General features: G+C 44.6%; 1 protein-coding gene across 1 annotated transcript in view; it reads left to right on the forward strand.

The window, feature by feature from the left end:
* The window catches only part of LOC118090347 (cadherin-6), a 146,317-nt gene that overhangs the window by 57,617 nt on the left and 71,884 nt on the right, over positions 1–16,816 (forward strand). Inside the window, exon 2 of the mRNA XM_035125971.3 lies at positions 11,442–11,800. Within this exon, the coding sequence (XP_034981862.1) occupies positions 11,573–11,800 (228 nt within the window). The 5' untranslated portion in view covers positions 11,442–11,572. The remainder of the gene's footprint in view (positions 1–11,441; positions 11,801–16,816) is intronic.

Genomic DNA, 16,816 nt, shown 5'->3' on the forward strand with positions numbered 1-16,816 from the left:
TCTTCCTGACTCATCCAGAAATATACTTTTAAATTGCCCCTTCTGTCCAAACTCACATTGCACAGTTAATGTCCAAGAAATTCTACTTTATAAACCATGTTTCCACCTGCTGTGCAGATAATGGGTGTTTTAAACTGTGCTTACTGGCAGTTATATATATATATATATGTGTGTGTGTGTGTGTGTGTGTGTAAAAAATAATAATAATCAAACAGGGCACTGATAGCTGTAGGACTCAACAAGGAAAAAGAGTGTTGTTGCATGCCACCAAAATCTCCAATCTCCCAAGGTTCCAAGCACTTAGCCAGGGTTTGTGGTTTCTATTGGAAATGAGGTGCAGCAGAGGCAGTGGTGTCTGTATGATATGAGTTATTTATATGTATATACTGTACAACCTGAGCCTATGATGGAGGGGGTTCACAGTATTAACACCCCAAAAGGGTCTTGTTTCCCCCATAGCCTCAGTCTTGAATTCAAACAGACGACAAACATTGTTCTCTTATTCTCTCTCTCTCCAGCTTGCTGCTTTACTTCTAGGTCACGCCACCGCTCTCAACTCTAAATTCGGCTTTGTCCTTCTAACTATCTCTCGCCCATTTTTCGTCTCACGCAGAGCCCCCTTTCCTTTGTTCTCTTAATAGCCAATTACACAGGTGACCACCTCATCAGCAAGCGAGCCCGGCTTACATTTTTGCACTTGCTAGATGCAAGGGTTATAAGGGTCTCAACTTCCCTGCCCCCCAAACTCATAACGGTATAGTGAATTTTAAACCTCTCTTTGGCAACTCCAATTTAGCAGTAAAGAGCAGGCTTTGCCCAGGGAAAGCAGTAGAAGAAATGGAAAACCACTCGATCACATGGCTGGAAAACACAGGACAAGTGGAAAACCTCTTAGACCCCTGCTCTCTCGGTGCAGGACAACCTTATGAGATGTCTCTTATGGGTCTTCATATTTGTTAGTCTTTAAGTTTCACAGAAGAAAAGTTAAACAATCCACTGGAAAGCTGTCAGGAATGAGCCAGCTACAAGGGAAGGTTTGCAGCCAATGGCACACCCTTCCTTTGTCTCTCAAGACAGATAGAGGCCACCATATTAAGAAGAACCAATGGGCCAAAGTGTCTCAGTCATCACATAGTGTCCATTTTTCTTTCAAAATATTGCTGCACTTGGCAGGGAGGTGGAATCCAGATGTTAAATACTTCCTACCTAAGTAGCACTTTTGGTTTTCTCTCTATTTTTCTCTCTCTCATAAGGTGGGCCAATTCATGTTACAGAAACGTTGAAGCTCATTAATACTGCCTTTTACAATTTCAGGGGCTTCGGGATTTATTGAATGAGCTCATAGTAATGTGAAAAGGAGCTGCAGCAGAAACTCCCAAGCTAAAGTAAGCTTGAGAGGTTGAGGCTGGCGTCAAGTTTAAGAACAGCAAATCTACTTAAATGTAGCAGCGTTATTATCAAATGTGAAGAGATTTGCAGTCGCTGCCAGTGTGTAACTTACAAGGGAAATCGTATTAGTTTTGTTTGGTGAGTGGGATGAAAATGAGACAGATAACTGACGTATGTGTTCCCCCCTCCGTAAGAGTGGATTTTATGGGAGGGGGAGGATCTGAAAGACAAGTTGTCAACCTATTTATTGTTCCAGATCTCATCAGGCTTTTTAATCACACACCCCCCCCCCCCCGCATTGCTATTGCTGGAAATCCTTGTCTAAAAATGGTACCTGGCATTTTAAAAGAATGCGCCTTTTGTTAAACTGAAGAATTCAAATTCAAAATTAAATCCTGGACTGCACCGCCAGGGTGATCAAGAAGGAGTTGGTGATCGTAGTCTGCATAACACACAATCTGTCATTTTTGTGGCACTCCTAGGGTTGTGGGGAGAAAGTCTTAAGTGTACATCCATAGTCATGCACCTTGATATTAGGGGCCATGTGTCCTGTCTTTCAGAGGGCAGTCCTCTGTATGTTATTGGGGGGGGGGAAATATCCCAGTTGGTTTCCATTTGAAGGCAGAAGTCATTCACCTAATATGGCTGATCTGCAATGCTCTTTGTTCCAGACAGTGAATCTTTTGCCTGGTATAAAATATGCCTGAAGCATCCTTAGCAGAAATATCTTCACCTTTTTCTTATAAACATCCAAGAAAGGTACAGCAGTGGTTTTCAGACTGTGGCCTGTGGTCCATGAGGTTAAATCCATGGCATGCCTGTGGATTTGTGTTCGAGGAAGAAAAGTGATGCATCCATCATGTTGAATATTCTCATTCATTTCATTTGAATTTTGTTTTGCTTCTCTTATTTATTTTTTACCTTATATGTTGTTGTGTTGAGATTTGTATTCTGTGGAATTGCAGTTGGTGCAAGAGTCCAAAAAACCAATAAGTGGTCCACCAAGACCCTTAGCGATTTTCAAGTGGTCCTTTACGGGGGGTGGCGTTTGGGAACTGCTGCACAATATAGCTTCCACAGGCAGCTTCCTGACTTTCTTTTTCTTTCTTAAATTAAACAAAAAACCCACAACTTTTATTTGCTTGAGATAATTTTTTCTTTTTGTCACTGTTGGTTGACCTTTACTGAGTGAAGAAAGATGTTTGAAAAGAAGAATAAAATGCCTCTTTCTTTTTCTTTCTTTTTGAAGTAATTGCACTCAATTTAGATGATATACCTGCCTCCCCCCCCAAAAAAAAGCAGGTTAACTTCCCTTGCTAATGTTGAAAATGACTGAACGCCAAATCATTTTTTCGCTCCCACCCTTTCCTTTGTATGTGTGGCTATTGTTTAGGAAGGGGTGTTCCACAGGAGGGGGGGGCAGTTTAAGATCTAATTCACAGCCCAGAAAATACATAAAGGCTTCTATGTAGCTGCTTGGGAGAGACATAATTTGAAAAGCTGGCTCGGAGCTGCTCGTTTACTATTTTAAACCAAGTTCATTACTGATGGCTCTGCAGTGCTATGTATCACCAGCAAGTGAAACATAAAAATTACTCAAATCGTCCTCCATAGCGCATATGAAAACAGTATTTGAGAACTCATTTATACTCGTTGGCTATGTAGCTAGTGCCCTTCACCCCATCTCCATTTTCTCTTTCAGTGATATGGAACGCTTCCAGGAAACTGGGCCCCTCATCTAGAACTCCTATGGGGGTGCATATATTATATTTAGGTCGTCCCAAGGGAGGCGGTTCAATGTTTGTGGCTTGAGCTAAGACATTCAAACGGGCAATGCTGCCAAGGGGTGGTCCATTTATTTATTTATTTATAACATTATTATTATTATTATTATTATTATTATTATACCACCTGCCGTTAAAAATCCCAAGGCATTTTACAACGCACCAGTGCCAAGACAACAAAAACAGCCAATTGAAAACCAAACGAATTCATTAAGTACTGTTAACAACCAATAGGAACCCAACAGTTCTCAGCCACTTGGGATCCATGACCCACAAAGACTTTCAGGAGGAAACAAGAACCCTGCAGGGTAGCTCGAGCTAATTTGAGTGTGATGCTGATAAATGCCAACATTCCAGGTTTGATCCCCGTATGGATGGGACAGCTGCATATTACTCCACTGCATGGGGTTGGACTAGATCATGGGTAGGCAACCTAAGGCCCGGGGGCCGGATGCGGCCCAATCACCTTCTCAACATAGCTGCCAAGTCTCCCGTATTCCCCGGGAAATCCCCATTTTCCCAGCCATTTCCCGCTGGCAGCCTGGATTTTTACAAACCCCGTAAATACCCCGGATTCTTACCGGCCCGGGGAGGCTCCTTCTGTGCATGTCTGGAGTCTATGGACATGCACAGAAGCGATTTCTGGTGCCACGGCCATTTTGGAAATGGGCAGAGCATGCATAGAAGCAACTTCCGGTGCTGCTCTGCCCAGTTCCAAAATGGCCACAGCGCGACTTCCGGTACCGATCCCGGATTTTTCAATCTGGGAGTTGGCACCTATGCCTTCTCAATCCGGCCCGTGGACAGTCTGGGAATCAGCATGTTTTTACATGAGTCGAATGTAATTTAAAATGTCGAATGTCATTATTTAAAATGCATCTCTGAGTTATTTGTGGGACCTGCCTGGTGTTTTTACATGAGTAGAATGTGTGGTTTTATTTAAAATGCATCTCTGGATTATTTGTGGGACATAGGAATTCATTCATCCCCCCCCCAAAAAAAATATAGTCTGGCCCCCCACAAGGTCTGAGGGACAGTGGACCAGCCCCCTGCTGAAAAGTTTGCTGACCCCTGGACTAAGATGATCCTCAGGATTCCTTCCAGCTTTGCAATTCTATGATTCTATGACACCTGCCTTGCCTCGGGTGGAAAGTTATTCCACCATCTAGGCACCAATTTGGAATCCCACTGTTCAATTCCTTCCCTAGGGCAAGCAGGCACCAAGGAAATCAAGGCGCCAGAGAGCCATGCAAAACAGGGAACTTTGGCAAATGCAGCTTGTCATGCAGGGGTGAGAAAAGTTGAAATTCGTCTTCTTCATGCCTGCAGAATATACAAGAGTGGTGCCTTCTTTTGAATCGCCCCATTCCAAATATATTGCATGTCACCCTCCAGTGCTCCATTTTCCTTCTCACCTGAGAAACAAAATGGTCAGGAATTATGAAGTTGTTCCATTATAGCTACAGTGGCACCTCGGGTTAAGAACTTAATTTGTTCTGGAGGTCCGTTCTCAACCTGAAACTGTTCTTAACCTGAGGCAACACTTTAGCTAATTGGGCCTCCTGCTGCCGCTGCTGCCGCCGCCGCACATTTTCTGTTCTCATCCTGAAGCAAAGTTCTTAACCCGAGGTACTATTTCTGGGTTAGCGGAGTCTGTAACCTGAAGCATCTGTAACCTGAAGTGTCTGTAACCCGAGGTACCACTGTATTGTACTTCCCAGAACCAACTACAAAAAAACCCCACTCCATTTGGTGTTGACCTAAGGAAGAATGAAAGTGGAATCAAATGGATGTGCACTATTCCACACCTAAGGCCTCATTTATATAGATGCTTGGGTGTGCAGAGCTCGTGGTGTGCAAACCACAGAGAGCCGAGTTAGGCAACATGTTTCAGGATTAGGCCCCCCGCTATGGTTATCTGCAGCACGTTACAGCTGGGGAGACATTAAAAAGCTGTGTTTAACAGCTGCGATATCATCCTCGCAAGCAATATTTCAACCAGAGCTGCTATAAAAACCTCCCTTGTGACATCAAAGCTGTGAAAAATAGCAAATTTGAAGTGCAGAAAAAAAGCCCCTCCTCCACCGCCTGCCGCAGGAGTAATTGTTTCCTGGCAATTGACATTTCAAGAGCTGTTTCTTTAAATGCCCAGCCTCTCCATCTTACTCGGCTTCCCCCACCCCACCCCAGCATGACTGAAGGAATCTAGAGCAGGGATAATGACTCGCCGCAGGTTTCATCCGAGGGGGTAATGAAAAGAAAAGGAATGATGGAGATGGTTGGGACAGAGCGATTTCCACTATCTGATGCCTCCCCCCCTCCCCTCTCCCCGCCACCATGCTCCAGTGATACAACCAGCCTGTACTAACGATGGAATAATAGGTCGGCTCATACGTTCTGCTCCATACCAACAACCCTTCCTCCCCAATAAGAAGGAGCCGGGAGCACAGGAGCGAGAACTATCCCGTCATCAGTCACTTTACATCTGCACTCCGAGCAAACATAATGGCAAGCACACTGTTCCCTGGCAGCTCGCCAGGGCTGCAAACGATCGTGGCACTAATTAACTCACCTGTGGAATTCACGCTCCGCAGCCGGGCTCTTTATGCAGTTCTCCAAAGCGTGCTGCCAAAAGAGGAGGATATATTTTTTTAAAAGAGAGAGAGAGAGAAGAAGAACCTGCTGGTAAAAGGGGGGGAAAGGTTTTGAACATCCTGCGAGGCCGACAGGTCTGTTCCCGTAACAACTGCACCGTGCAGGTTTAAGTGGAGCATATCAAAAAACCATCCCACGGGATAGCAGAAGTTACCTGGTGACAGGTGCGTGACCCCAGAATGTGTCAGTTGTGCATTGCCCACCCCTCCATTCATCCCACCTTGTTCAGCTCCGCCCCGCTTAATGGTATAGTGCTTGTTTTCTCAGTTTATGTGCCCAATGACTGCTGTGGGCCAGTTCAGTATTCAGCACTAGGGAATTGTCCCTGCCGTCCCCATCCGTCTAATAAAAAGCCACATTGCAGGTACAGTGGTGCCTCGCAAGACGAATTTAATTCGTTCTGCGAGTCAATTCGTTTTGCGAAAAATTCATCTTGCGAATCGCGGTTTCCCATAGGAATGCATTGAAATTTCTTTTCTTTTTTTTGCCCATAGGAATGCATTAATTAAATTTCAATGCATTCCTATGGGAAACCGCGATTCGCAAGACAAATTTTTTGCAAAACGAATTCGTCTTGCGAGTCACCATCAGATCGCAAGACACATTTGTCTTGCGAAAAATTCGTCTTGCAGGGCATTCGTCTTGCGAGGTACCACTGTAATTTTTGACATTCTGAACATTCGCGGGTTTGAGGACATATTTGTACAACTCCTTGTCTTGGAAATATACACCATCGATTTTTTTAAATACTTGTTTTTCATTCCTCTATTCGGTCTGAAGAAAAATGCAAAGGAGCACCGTACGTGTAACATCGCTACCAATATGCTATCACGATGCTAAAGCATCCACATTAAATGGTTATACAGCATCAAGAACCCTTTCAGTCTCTCATTGTCCTCTGGTTTATTCCTGTTCCAGTATGGATGACATATTTCGGGAGAAATGTCTATAGAATAGATTCTGGCATCTCATAAATGGAGGAAAAGTCAGTTTGCTTTCAACTTTGTTATCTGTCAAACTTTTCTTAACTTTCCTTCGATATATAAATGGGCATTATTTTTTCAAGTAGCCATAAGCAATACATTTCAGACCAGTCCCCTTCATCAATTTAGCTTAGAAACATCCCCGCTGTCTCCATAGAGGCAGCAGAAGGACAGGCAAGGTCTAATACAGGCATCCACAAACTTCGGCCCTCCAGATGTTTTGGACTACAGTTCCCATCTTCCCCGACCACTGGTCCTGTAAGCTAGGGATCATGGGAGTTGTAGGCCAAAACATCTGGAGGGCCGCAGTTTGGGGATGCCTGGTCTAATAGCTGCTAGGAGGGGTGTGGCAGGCAGCCACAAACTGTGTAGCCGCCAAGCCCAAAGGGCATGTGTTGGGCGCAAGGGGAAATGGGCTCACTGTCCCACATGCTTCCTCTTTTAAGTAAGTTATTGAGTAATCTTTGTTGTTGTTGTTGGCATCTGTCTGCCTCAGGAGACAATGGAGTGCACCTCCAGGGCTAAAGTCAAACCATGGGAGAATCACAGCACCTGTAGTGATTCTCCAGAGGTCACTGTTGCCTCCTGTGTTGTTTTTGCTGTGACCTCCCTGGGGCACAAGCCTGGGCAGTGTGTATGGAGGCAGTGGCGGAGCTTCATGCTCTGGCACCAGGGGCGGAGAGCAGGGGGGGCGTGGCTGACGCACGGCCCGGGGATGTGGTGTGCTGGCCACAGGGGCGTGACGCACGTCCTGGGGGTGTGCTGCCCAGCTGGGGGGGAGCCGTGATGGCACCCCACCGGGACTGTGGTGCCAGGGGCAGTGCGCTCCCCCTGCCCCCCTCTTCCTCCACCAGTGTATGGAGGTTCTTGGCTACCCATATGACAAGACCACCACCCCTCGCCCTCACTGATGTGGTCTAAAGCAGTGGTCCTCAACCTTGAGCCTCCAGATGTTTTGAGACTACAATTCCCATCATCCCTGACCACTGGTCCTACTAGCTAGGGATCATGGGAGTTGTAGGCCAAAAACATCTGGAGGCCCAAGGTTGAGGACCACTGGTCTAAAGGACAATAGAGCAATACTTTTGGCCCCAGCTGGGCTGCAGAACTTTCCAGAAAGAGGTGCCATCCAACAGTCTTAGGGATTCCACTCCAGATTCGTGTTGGGTTTACTCCTTAGCCTTTTACTCTCCTAAAGATGGCAAGGTAGCAGGTGTGGGTTTTTCCTCAGAGTTCGCTCCCGAACCCTTTCTCATGGATAAACATAGCCACAAGGCGGCAGAGGTTTAGGATCAGTTTTCCTTCTCCTAGATGAACTACCTTCTCAGGTTGACAAGCCCCATCTGCCCCTCACTTTCCTCTACAGCTCGTAACTTTTTCTGTTCTATTACAGTCGTACCTTGGAAGTATAACGGAAACTTTTCCAGAAGTCCGTTCGACTTCCAAAACATTCGGAAACCAAGGTGCAGCAGAAAGCTCCTGCAGCCAATCGGATGCCATGGAAGTCATGTCAGATGTTTGGGTTCCAAAGAACGTTCACAAACCGGAACACCCACTTCCGGGTTTGCAGCGTTCGGGAGCCAAAACGTTCGACTCGCAAGGCATTCGGGATCCAATATACGACTGTACTTATCTTTAAATATTAAGAGTATATTTAGTTGAATACTGAAACACATTCTCCTGGATCCAAAACTTCCTGCTTTGATAACTTTCTTTAGTAAGGGGATAACAACACTGCTTACCTTCCACGGCTGTTGTAAGCTTGCAGCCTGATAAAAATATATATTAAGCTCTTTGTGCCTGCAAGGGTGCTTTATAAACACTCAATATTACTAGTGATAATTTCTGCTCATTTCCTCATGTTAATGGACTTAAGGGAAGGAGGAAAATGCAGAGTTGCCTTGAGGGTGCTGTTGTCCCATGTCTTTCTCTTGACCACCATAATTTGGTAGCAACCATGTTTATGTGCACATATCTGGTCAGTTCCCCTGACCCAGCAGATAATGAGATTTATGGATTCATTATATCCTTACTTGCCATTCCCCACAATTATAGCAGCATTGCATTCTTCTTTTCTGTGAAAGTCTCCTCCACGTGCTTCAGGATGAGGGATAGTCCGAGCATGTTGGAATTAAAGAGCATCCTTTGCTTTTCTTCAACAAATTCAACATAACAAACCCAACAAGAAAATAATAGGATTTTTCTCTTTTTAAACAAACCACACACACACACACACACACACACACACACACACACACACCAACTGTCTGATAGCTAGACCTCCAGTATGGTTTGTTTTGGTTTTGGAGGAATTCCCTTCTCATAAAACAAAGAAATATAGCTGGTAACTTGTGAAATGTTTTGTTAAGGGTGAAGACAAATGTGATATTAAACAAGGGCTCACAGCAAGTTTCTTCTAATGCAGAGTGAGCTCAGCTTCCTCCTGGCTTTATGATTTGAGGCATGGACGTACATGCCAGCACACTGAAATCTCCTTTGGCTATCAGTTTGCTGTCCCTCCTGCCCTGTTTTTCAGGCAGACTGCTTAGCTTTTTGTTGTTTAAAGCACCACATGAATGCTTATTAATTTATCTTTCCATCACCACCTCATTTTTGCCTCCTCCAAAAAGTTTGAAAAGAAAAGAAAAACTGATGCTGTGATGGGCTTGGGTAGTTTTGTCCACAGCTGGTTTCTAACTTGCAGAATTATTTTGTTGTGGGGCCTTTTTTGAGGGAGCTCAACCCTGGAGAGGAACAGGATCATTTGAGCTGAAAGGGAAGGTCATTTCCAAACATGCTCGTCAGGGTATACATGCTCTGTCTCTCCTCCCTGCCCCCCCCCCAGTTCAAACAAGAAGTATTTTTGTTATTACTTCGGACTGACGCAGTCTGACCCCACGGTTACACTCCCCTAAGGTTTTATTTATAATGGTTTTATCTTATTCGTAGATTTTTAATTTTAAAATTGAATTTTAACATTGTATTATTCTGTTGTTTTAACTGAATTGTTCTTTTATATTTGTGTTGATATTATTTGTTGTTGGCCGCCCTGAGCCCGGTCTTGACTGGGAAGGGCGGGGTATAAATAAAAATTATTATTATTATTATTATTATTATTATTATTATTATTATTATTATTGTGATTATCACCAGTATACACTTTTCTCCTATACAGCAGAGGTACTAAACCTAAGGCAAGACTTACTTGGGCTGCCCCTGAGCTTCACGTAGAATAAGCCATTCTTCTCCTTCCCAGTGGAGGATTTTGAGATACAGAACATGCAGCAGTTTGACTGTTCACTGGAACAGAAAATCAACATCGTGTTATGCTGCTGCTGAAATAATTGTACTGGGATTCATACGTATGGTCCTGGTTCACACATCTTGATAAGCTGTGGCAAGCAATAAATTTCTCCTCCTTCGCTCTCCGATGCCTGGAGTGGGGAGAAACATACCATGGGGTTTGGCTTAGCATTACTTGTGAGCCAGCATTTGTTTCTGTCTCCAACAAATGGTAAGTTCTAAGCCAAGAACAAACTTTGGCATATGCACATACTTTGTTTGGAGGAACAAGCCCCGTTCACCCATAATGCTAAGCCAAGACCCATAGTTGGTTTCGCCAGCCAGGATCAACTGAGCAGCATGCACTAGCACACTGATTCTTCACCTTAAACCGGCATAAACCAAAGCTAAACTTAATGAGCAATATGCAATTTTTGACATTGCACCTATATCCCAAATCCTTAAAAAAACAAAACAGTCTGCTCTATCTAGAATGGATTAAAGATGCATAGAAGACCCAAAATTTGCTGACTGAAAATACTTTTGTCACCATCCAAAACCATGATATTGTTGTTGTTGTTTAGTCGTTTAGTCGTGTCCGACTCTTCGTGACCCCATAGACCATAGCACGCCAGGCACTCCTGTATTGCACTGCCTCCCGCAGTTTGGTCAGACTCATGTTCGTAGCTTCGAGAACACTGTCCAACCATCTCGTCCTCTGTCATCCCCTTCTCCATGATATATGAACATATAAAACACACCACAATCCCACAGCATATTTGATAAATTCAATGAAATGCACATGCAAATTCAATGAAATTTCATTCAATGAAATTCCCATGACCTGGAGGTGACATGGTTGCAACGTATCTAGGTTTAAATCTTTGACCCATAGGTTGAGAACAGGGTTCATATTCTTCTGTCTTCCCCAGCTGGGGGGGCGGGGGGGCAGAGTGTTGGCAGATGGGAGGGTAGACAGAGTTAGCAAGCAATGTGAGCAGGGTTCATAGCCCTTAGTATATCCTTTACTACCAGCTGAAAACAACTTTCCTTGCTATTCTAAATGGAATCACCACAAAGTCAAACGAAGCTGTCCAAACTAGGGCTTTTTTTAAAAAGTTAAGTGGAATAAAGAGCAAAATTAAACGTGTTTTATTCCTCCCACTCAACAGAGATATTGCCTTCAGTTTATGTAAAAGGCTACTTGCAACGTTTAAGAACGGAGGAGAGCCTCACAGAATTCTTTTTGCGGCAATTACGTCCTCGTTTTTCGCTGTATTTGCTGTCACATAGAATGCTAAGTAGCCCTGCAAATGCTTGATAAATTGTCATTTCTTTTTCATTTCAGAGATCCACAGAGACCCAAGAAAAGAGCATTAAGAAGCGAAGGGGGAATGAGACTGTCTTCAGCACAGGAAACTAGTTCGCATTAAGGTGAAGAGACAAATCACCGCCTCAGTCTTGCTTTGTGCTGCCACAATGAGAACTTATCATTGCTTCTGGCTCCTCTTCTGGGTTGGTCATCCCCACCAAAGCTCTTCCACCCCCCTATCCAAAAGGACTAGTGGCTTTCCAGAAAACCCAAAGATTTTGGATCTATCTAGAAACAACAGGAAAGAACTTAATCGCTCCAAAAGAAGCTGGATGTGGAATCAGTTCTTTCTTCTGGAGGAGTATACGGGCTCTGACTATCAATACGTTGGCAAGGTAAGTTGTTTTTCAGCACCTCGTACTCTAGAGTTTTGAGAAGTCTCTCTGAATTGACGAGACAAAATGGGATGCCAATTCCATTCCAAAGACTGCTGCTTTATGGTCATGTAGAGGGTGTGTAGTTCAGGACCTGAGCCACCAGCACAGGAAATGGAAGGGCAAAGTAGCTTTACTTTTGTAACCAAATATGTTCAGGGTAACATCCGCAGTTAGATCTTTTGTATGTCTTTAACAAGGGAAAGCATTTTGCTGCATAAAGAAAACCAATGCCAGTTGAGTACAAAATCAACACTTGTCCCTTAATTGCAACAGAGATACCAGGAATTTACGCAATTCCCAGGATCTGGCTTCAAGAAGGCATTTTAATAGATACTGTTCAGAGATTTGGAGATTTAATATTCAAAGTTTCATATTCCCTCAATCCAAGGTGTGCAAGCAAATGTATTTAAGGTCGTAAATATTAAGAGGCTTGGTTGAAAAGCCAGCAAATGCTGAGGTGTGTGCTTAGTCACAAAATGTCACAGATTACAGGAGGGTTGCATATATACTGACATGATTTGAGGCTTGGTCCTCATGGTCTCCAGCACACTTTTGGTTGAACTGCCTTGGTTTCCTTTTAAGAGCTCCTTCTCTTAGTATTTGGAAGGCGCTTGTGTTCTGTTAAAATGTTGAGTAACACGATGCTGTGTGTGATTTATTACCCCCTCTTGTCAGACTATGTTGTGTCACATGTTTCAGACTGTTCCTCAGTTTAAAAGTGGTAAGACCTAGAAGGGAGGGGGCAGCGACAAAGGACTCTGGGAATTGCTCCCTGAGACGGACTGGAAGACTGACCGCAAAGTTTTCTGTTGAAACTCATGTCTCTGTTCAGTGCTGTGTGTATGTAGCCTACAGCAATCATGATCATGTATTCTTCACATCTAATGATGAACTGGGGACTGTATAAATATGTGTTGTGCGCTCCTCAGAGTTGCACAGAATCTTTGGGTGTTCCTTCCGCCATGACTGAATAAGCTGTTTGGTCTTGTGAGTGTGATCACTGGCTAAGTTCAGCCCAGTTCTACTGGACTCCTGTCCACAACACTAAAACATCATCCCAAAATACCCGTTTTTCCATGAACCTGAATATGTATGCTTTTATAATAATGTTATTATTGGGGGGGGGGGTAAATAGAACTGTGCAACTGATATCCCTCTAGTTGCTTGTGCTAAGCTCACCTGAGGTGAGTACAAATTGTCCCCAGGCAACCAGACATATTATTACAAGGTGGGGAGGTTCCTTTTTTTTGTGTGTGAGCCACCTCAAACACTTCTGTTCAAAGTTGAGGAAAACATTCAAACTGCTTAAGTTTGTTACGTTGGGTGTGCAGGCTTGTATTATTTCTTAGATATACATCCTGCTCTGCTATGTAAAATTTTTTCCAAGGAATGTTTCAAAAAGTGTGATGCGCAAAGTATCACAAAGCACACGTTCTTTCTGTTTCTTTCTCTGCTCTTTAAAGGTGCCTGGCCACCCTTTACTCTCCTCAAAGTGGCAAGTAAGGCGAACAAAACTCAGATTTTTTGGTAGGTGAATAACTTCGTGTGAACTTAATCTCAGTTTATCATGACACACCTGCAGCACTCCAGTAATCCTCAGCTCTTTACATAGAGCCATGTGTTTGTCTGTTTGTTTGTTTGTGTGTGTGTGCCCTTCATCTTAACTAAGCCTCTTCATTAAATGATTAACTATGGATAAAGGGGGTGGGGGCTCTATTGCAAAAGTAAATCTGCTCTCTCAGTTGGAATGAATGGAGAACGTGCGGAGACAGGAACCCAATGGGCACATTGCAGTACACATGTTAGGCCAGATCTTTCCAAACTTTGTGTCGTGACATGTTAGTGTGTTGGCTGCAGTGTGTAGCGCGAACGCTCCCCATGCTCCTCCCGGGGCTGGAAAGGGGTTAGTTTAACCTCTGGTTTGCTAGTAAGCCTGGATTACTCTGTCACGAAATGATGCATGTCTAAAAAGTGTGTCACCAACATGAAAAGTTTGGAAAGTTCTGTGTTAGGCTTTGGACTGGGGTGATCATGCTTAGCTTAAGATATTGCAAAATCCTTAACAGCAAAAAGAATGCCATGTTATACGGATTCTTAAATCGGGGCTTGTTAGCTTGGTATATCACAGCTTTCATTTCAGTTTGGGAGCATAATATAGCAGACTCCAATTTTGGGGAAAAATAGATCAGGGGGATGTAATTTGATTCCATGAAATTAGAATTAGAGTTTCTATGCTGTCATACTTTATAGTGCAGCCTAGGGGCTTCTTGGTAGTGGCACCCACCCTGTGGAATGCCCTCCCACCAGAGGTCAAAGAGAATAACAATTACCAGACCTTTAGAAGGCATCTCAAGGCAGCCCTGTTTAGGGAAGCTTTTAATGTTTGATGGATTTCTGTATTTTAATATTTTGTTGGAAGCTGCCCAGAGTGGCTGGGGGAACCCGGCCAGATGGGCGGAGTATAAATAATAAATTATTATTATTATTATTATTATTATTATTATTATTATTATTATTATTATTATTTCCTGGATCCAAAGTTTCCCAGTATAATGCCCCCCCCCTTAAAAAAAAGAGTACGGTTGTAAGGAACTTTGCATACTCTGGCAACGGTAGCAGCTTATTCACAAGCTTACTGATCTAAGATGTTTCCCCAGATCTAACCAACATTATTTTTAGGGAGTTTGACCTAGTTCTGTATATGTTGTTTCTAATACTGAATAAAAGTGGAGTGCTGGATTGTTGTTTTTCTACTAGTATTCTTTATATATGCATGTTTACTAATGTGTTATACAGAATGGAGAAAAGGCCTTAGATATAACAGAGAGGAGAGGGTGACAGGGGACCCTATATCTGCCATTCTTTGTTTCATGCCATACCTGTAAAAGATTAAGCAGGGTGGGGGCTCGGTTTCAGAGAGGACTCCTTACACAGCTCCACTACAGCAATTGTGGATTCTAACAAAAGGCCATTTTACTGTAGTTCTGGTTCTGTAACTATCGGGGAAGACATCTATAAGCAGAAAGAACACAGTGTCTTTTTTTCGGATCAAACACCGCTTGTTTGATCTGAGCAGTTTTTGATTCAACCTGACCTCTTAGACTTTGTGGACGAACCATCTTCAATCTCTGGGGCTGCTTCTTGACCTGCGGTGCATAGAGTGTGATCTTTCTCCACTGGGGCTTACGACTCTTTCCCTCAGAGTAGATGGCCTCTTCCCACGCTTGCCAATCAGCTGCTTGGCCATGGATGGATTTGACACAGAGATGAGCAGGTTGAGAAAGTAAGACTCAAGCACTGGAACTGCTGCCTAAACTCCTGCCGTCTGAAACAGTGCTCCATCCTGGGATTCGCAACCGTATTTCCCTGAATGGCCCACAGACTCAGAAATGGAAGGTGGAAGTAGATCTGCTTGGGAGCAGTCACACATATTACCACTAAGCTGAAACATCCGCCCTAACGTGGTAGCGCTTCTCACGAACTGTGAAGAGGGACTGCCTTTTTGCCAATTCTTTGGGGTAGCGATGTGTGTTCAAGGGAAGATAGGACAGGCTTGCATTGCCTCAGAGCCTAGCTTCTTGCTTGATGTTGTGAGCTCCTGGGTAGATAGGGGGTGTCTCCTTGTTGCCGAGGCAATGGCACACCGTCCTTATTTCCCAGTGTTGATGTCACAGGGGCTGTCAAGTCGCCTGCAGGCCGGAGAGAACGAGAAACGTGAAGCTAGCGAGCAGTTAGTTTCTTTATTAAGGAAGGAAGGGGGAACAAAACAAGGAGGCTCAGCAAGGCAAACCCCTCTGAATAGAGAAGTTGCTTGACTGACAAGCGACCCCTCCTTGTTTGCCTTCTCCATCAGAACTCCACCCCTGTAGTCGCTTGCTATGGCAAGCTGCAGGCATTTCCCTCTCTGCCTGTCTGACGTGTCGTTCGGCAACATGCAGCGGTCTCCGAGTTCCAGGAATGAGTGGGGCCTGCGAGCTGCTGGCAGAGAAGTGTTCAGGAAAGACAAGGGGAAGTCCTGTCTGGCTCCCCTCTGTCTTCTCTGTTGGAGCCTGCACCTCATCATCCCTCATGATCGCTGCTTCCAGTCTTTCCCAGCTCGTCCCCTCCTCTGAGGTGTGGCTGGAATCCCACCACCACTGTCCTGGGTCCAAGTCTCCTGCTTCTGTGCCATCCCTGGGGGGTGTTCCTGGGATGGAGACACCCGCCCCTTCTCTTCATCCAGTCCCTGACAGTTGAGTGTTCATAGCACAGTGCTGGATGGAGGGTGTCACCCAGTTGGATGGGCAGGAGAGTGTTGGTTTGCTTCTTCCTTCCATGGCTGCAAATAGCCATGGAATAAGCAAACAAGAGGGACCCAGGTGGCGCTGTGGGTTAAACCACTGAGCCTAGGGCTTGCTGATCAGAAGGTCGGCGGTTCGAATCCCTGTGACGGGGTGAGCTCCCGTTGCTTGGTCCCAGCTTCTGCCAACCTAGCAGTTCGAAAGCACGTCAAAATGCAAGTAAATAAATAGGAACCGCTACAGCGGGAAGGTAAACGGCGTTTCCATGTGCTGCTCTGGTTTGCCAGAAGCGGCTTTGTCATGATGGCCACATGACCTGGAAGCTGTACGCCGGCTCCCTCGGCCAATAATGCGAGATGAGCGCGCAACCCCAGAGTCGGTCACGACTGGACCTAATGGTCAGGGGTCCCTTTACCTTTACCTTTAAGCAAACAAGAGGTACATTTTGGGCAGGGTTTCAATGCATTGCCTCTTGATTGTTAACTGGGCTGGCTCCAAGTTCGAGTGGGCCATCCTCAAAATTCCCCCTCCACTCGGTGTGCACCCTGATGGAATTGTCTGTTAGTAGTAAGCAGCTCCAATGACTACCTCTGCAGGCCATGGTGGGAAATTAAGATTCCCAGCCCTTTCTCTCATCCCAGATAAAGTGACAGAATGATACACATTGTAAGAAATGTAGATAGGTGCTCTGAGC

The sequence above is a fragment of the Zootoca vivipara genome, chromosome 8, assembly GCF_965207765.1.
Source record: "Zootoca vivipara chromosome 8, rZooViv2.hap1.1, whole genome shotgun sequence".
Lineage (NCBI taxonomy): Eukaryota > Metazoa > Chordata > Lepidosauria > Squamata > Lacertidae > Zootoca > Zootoca vivipara.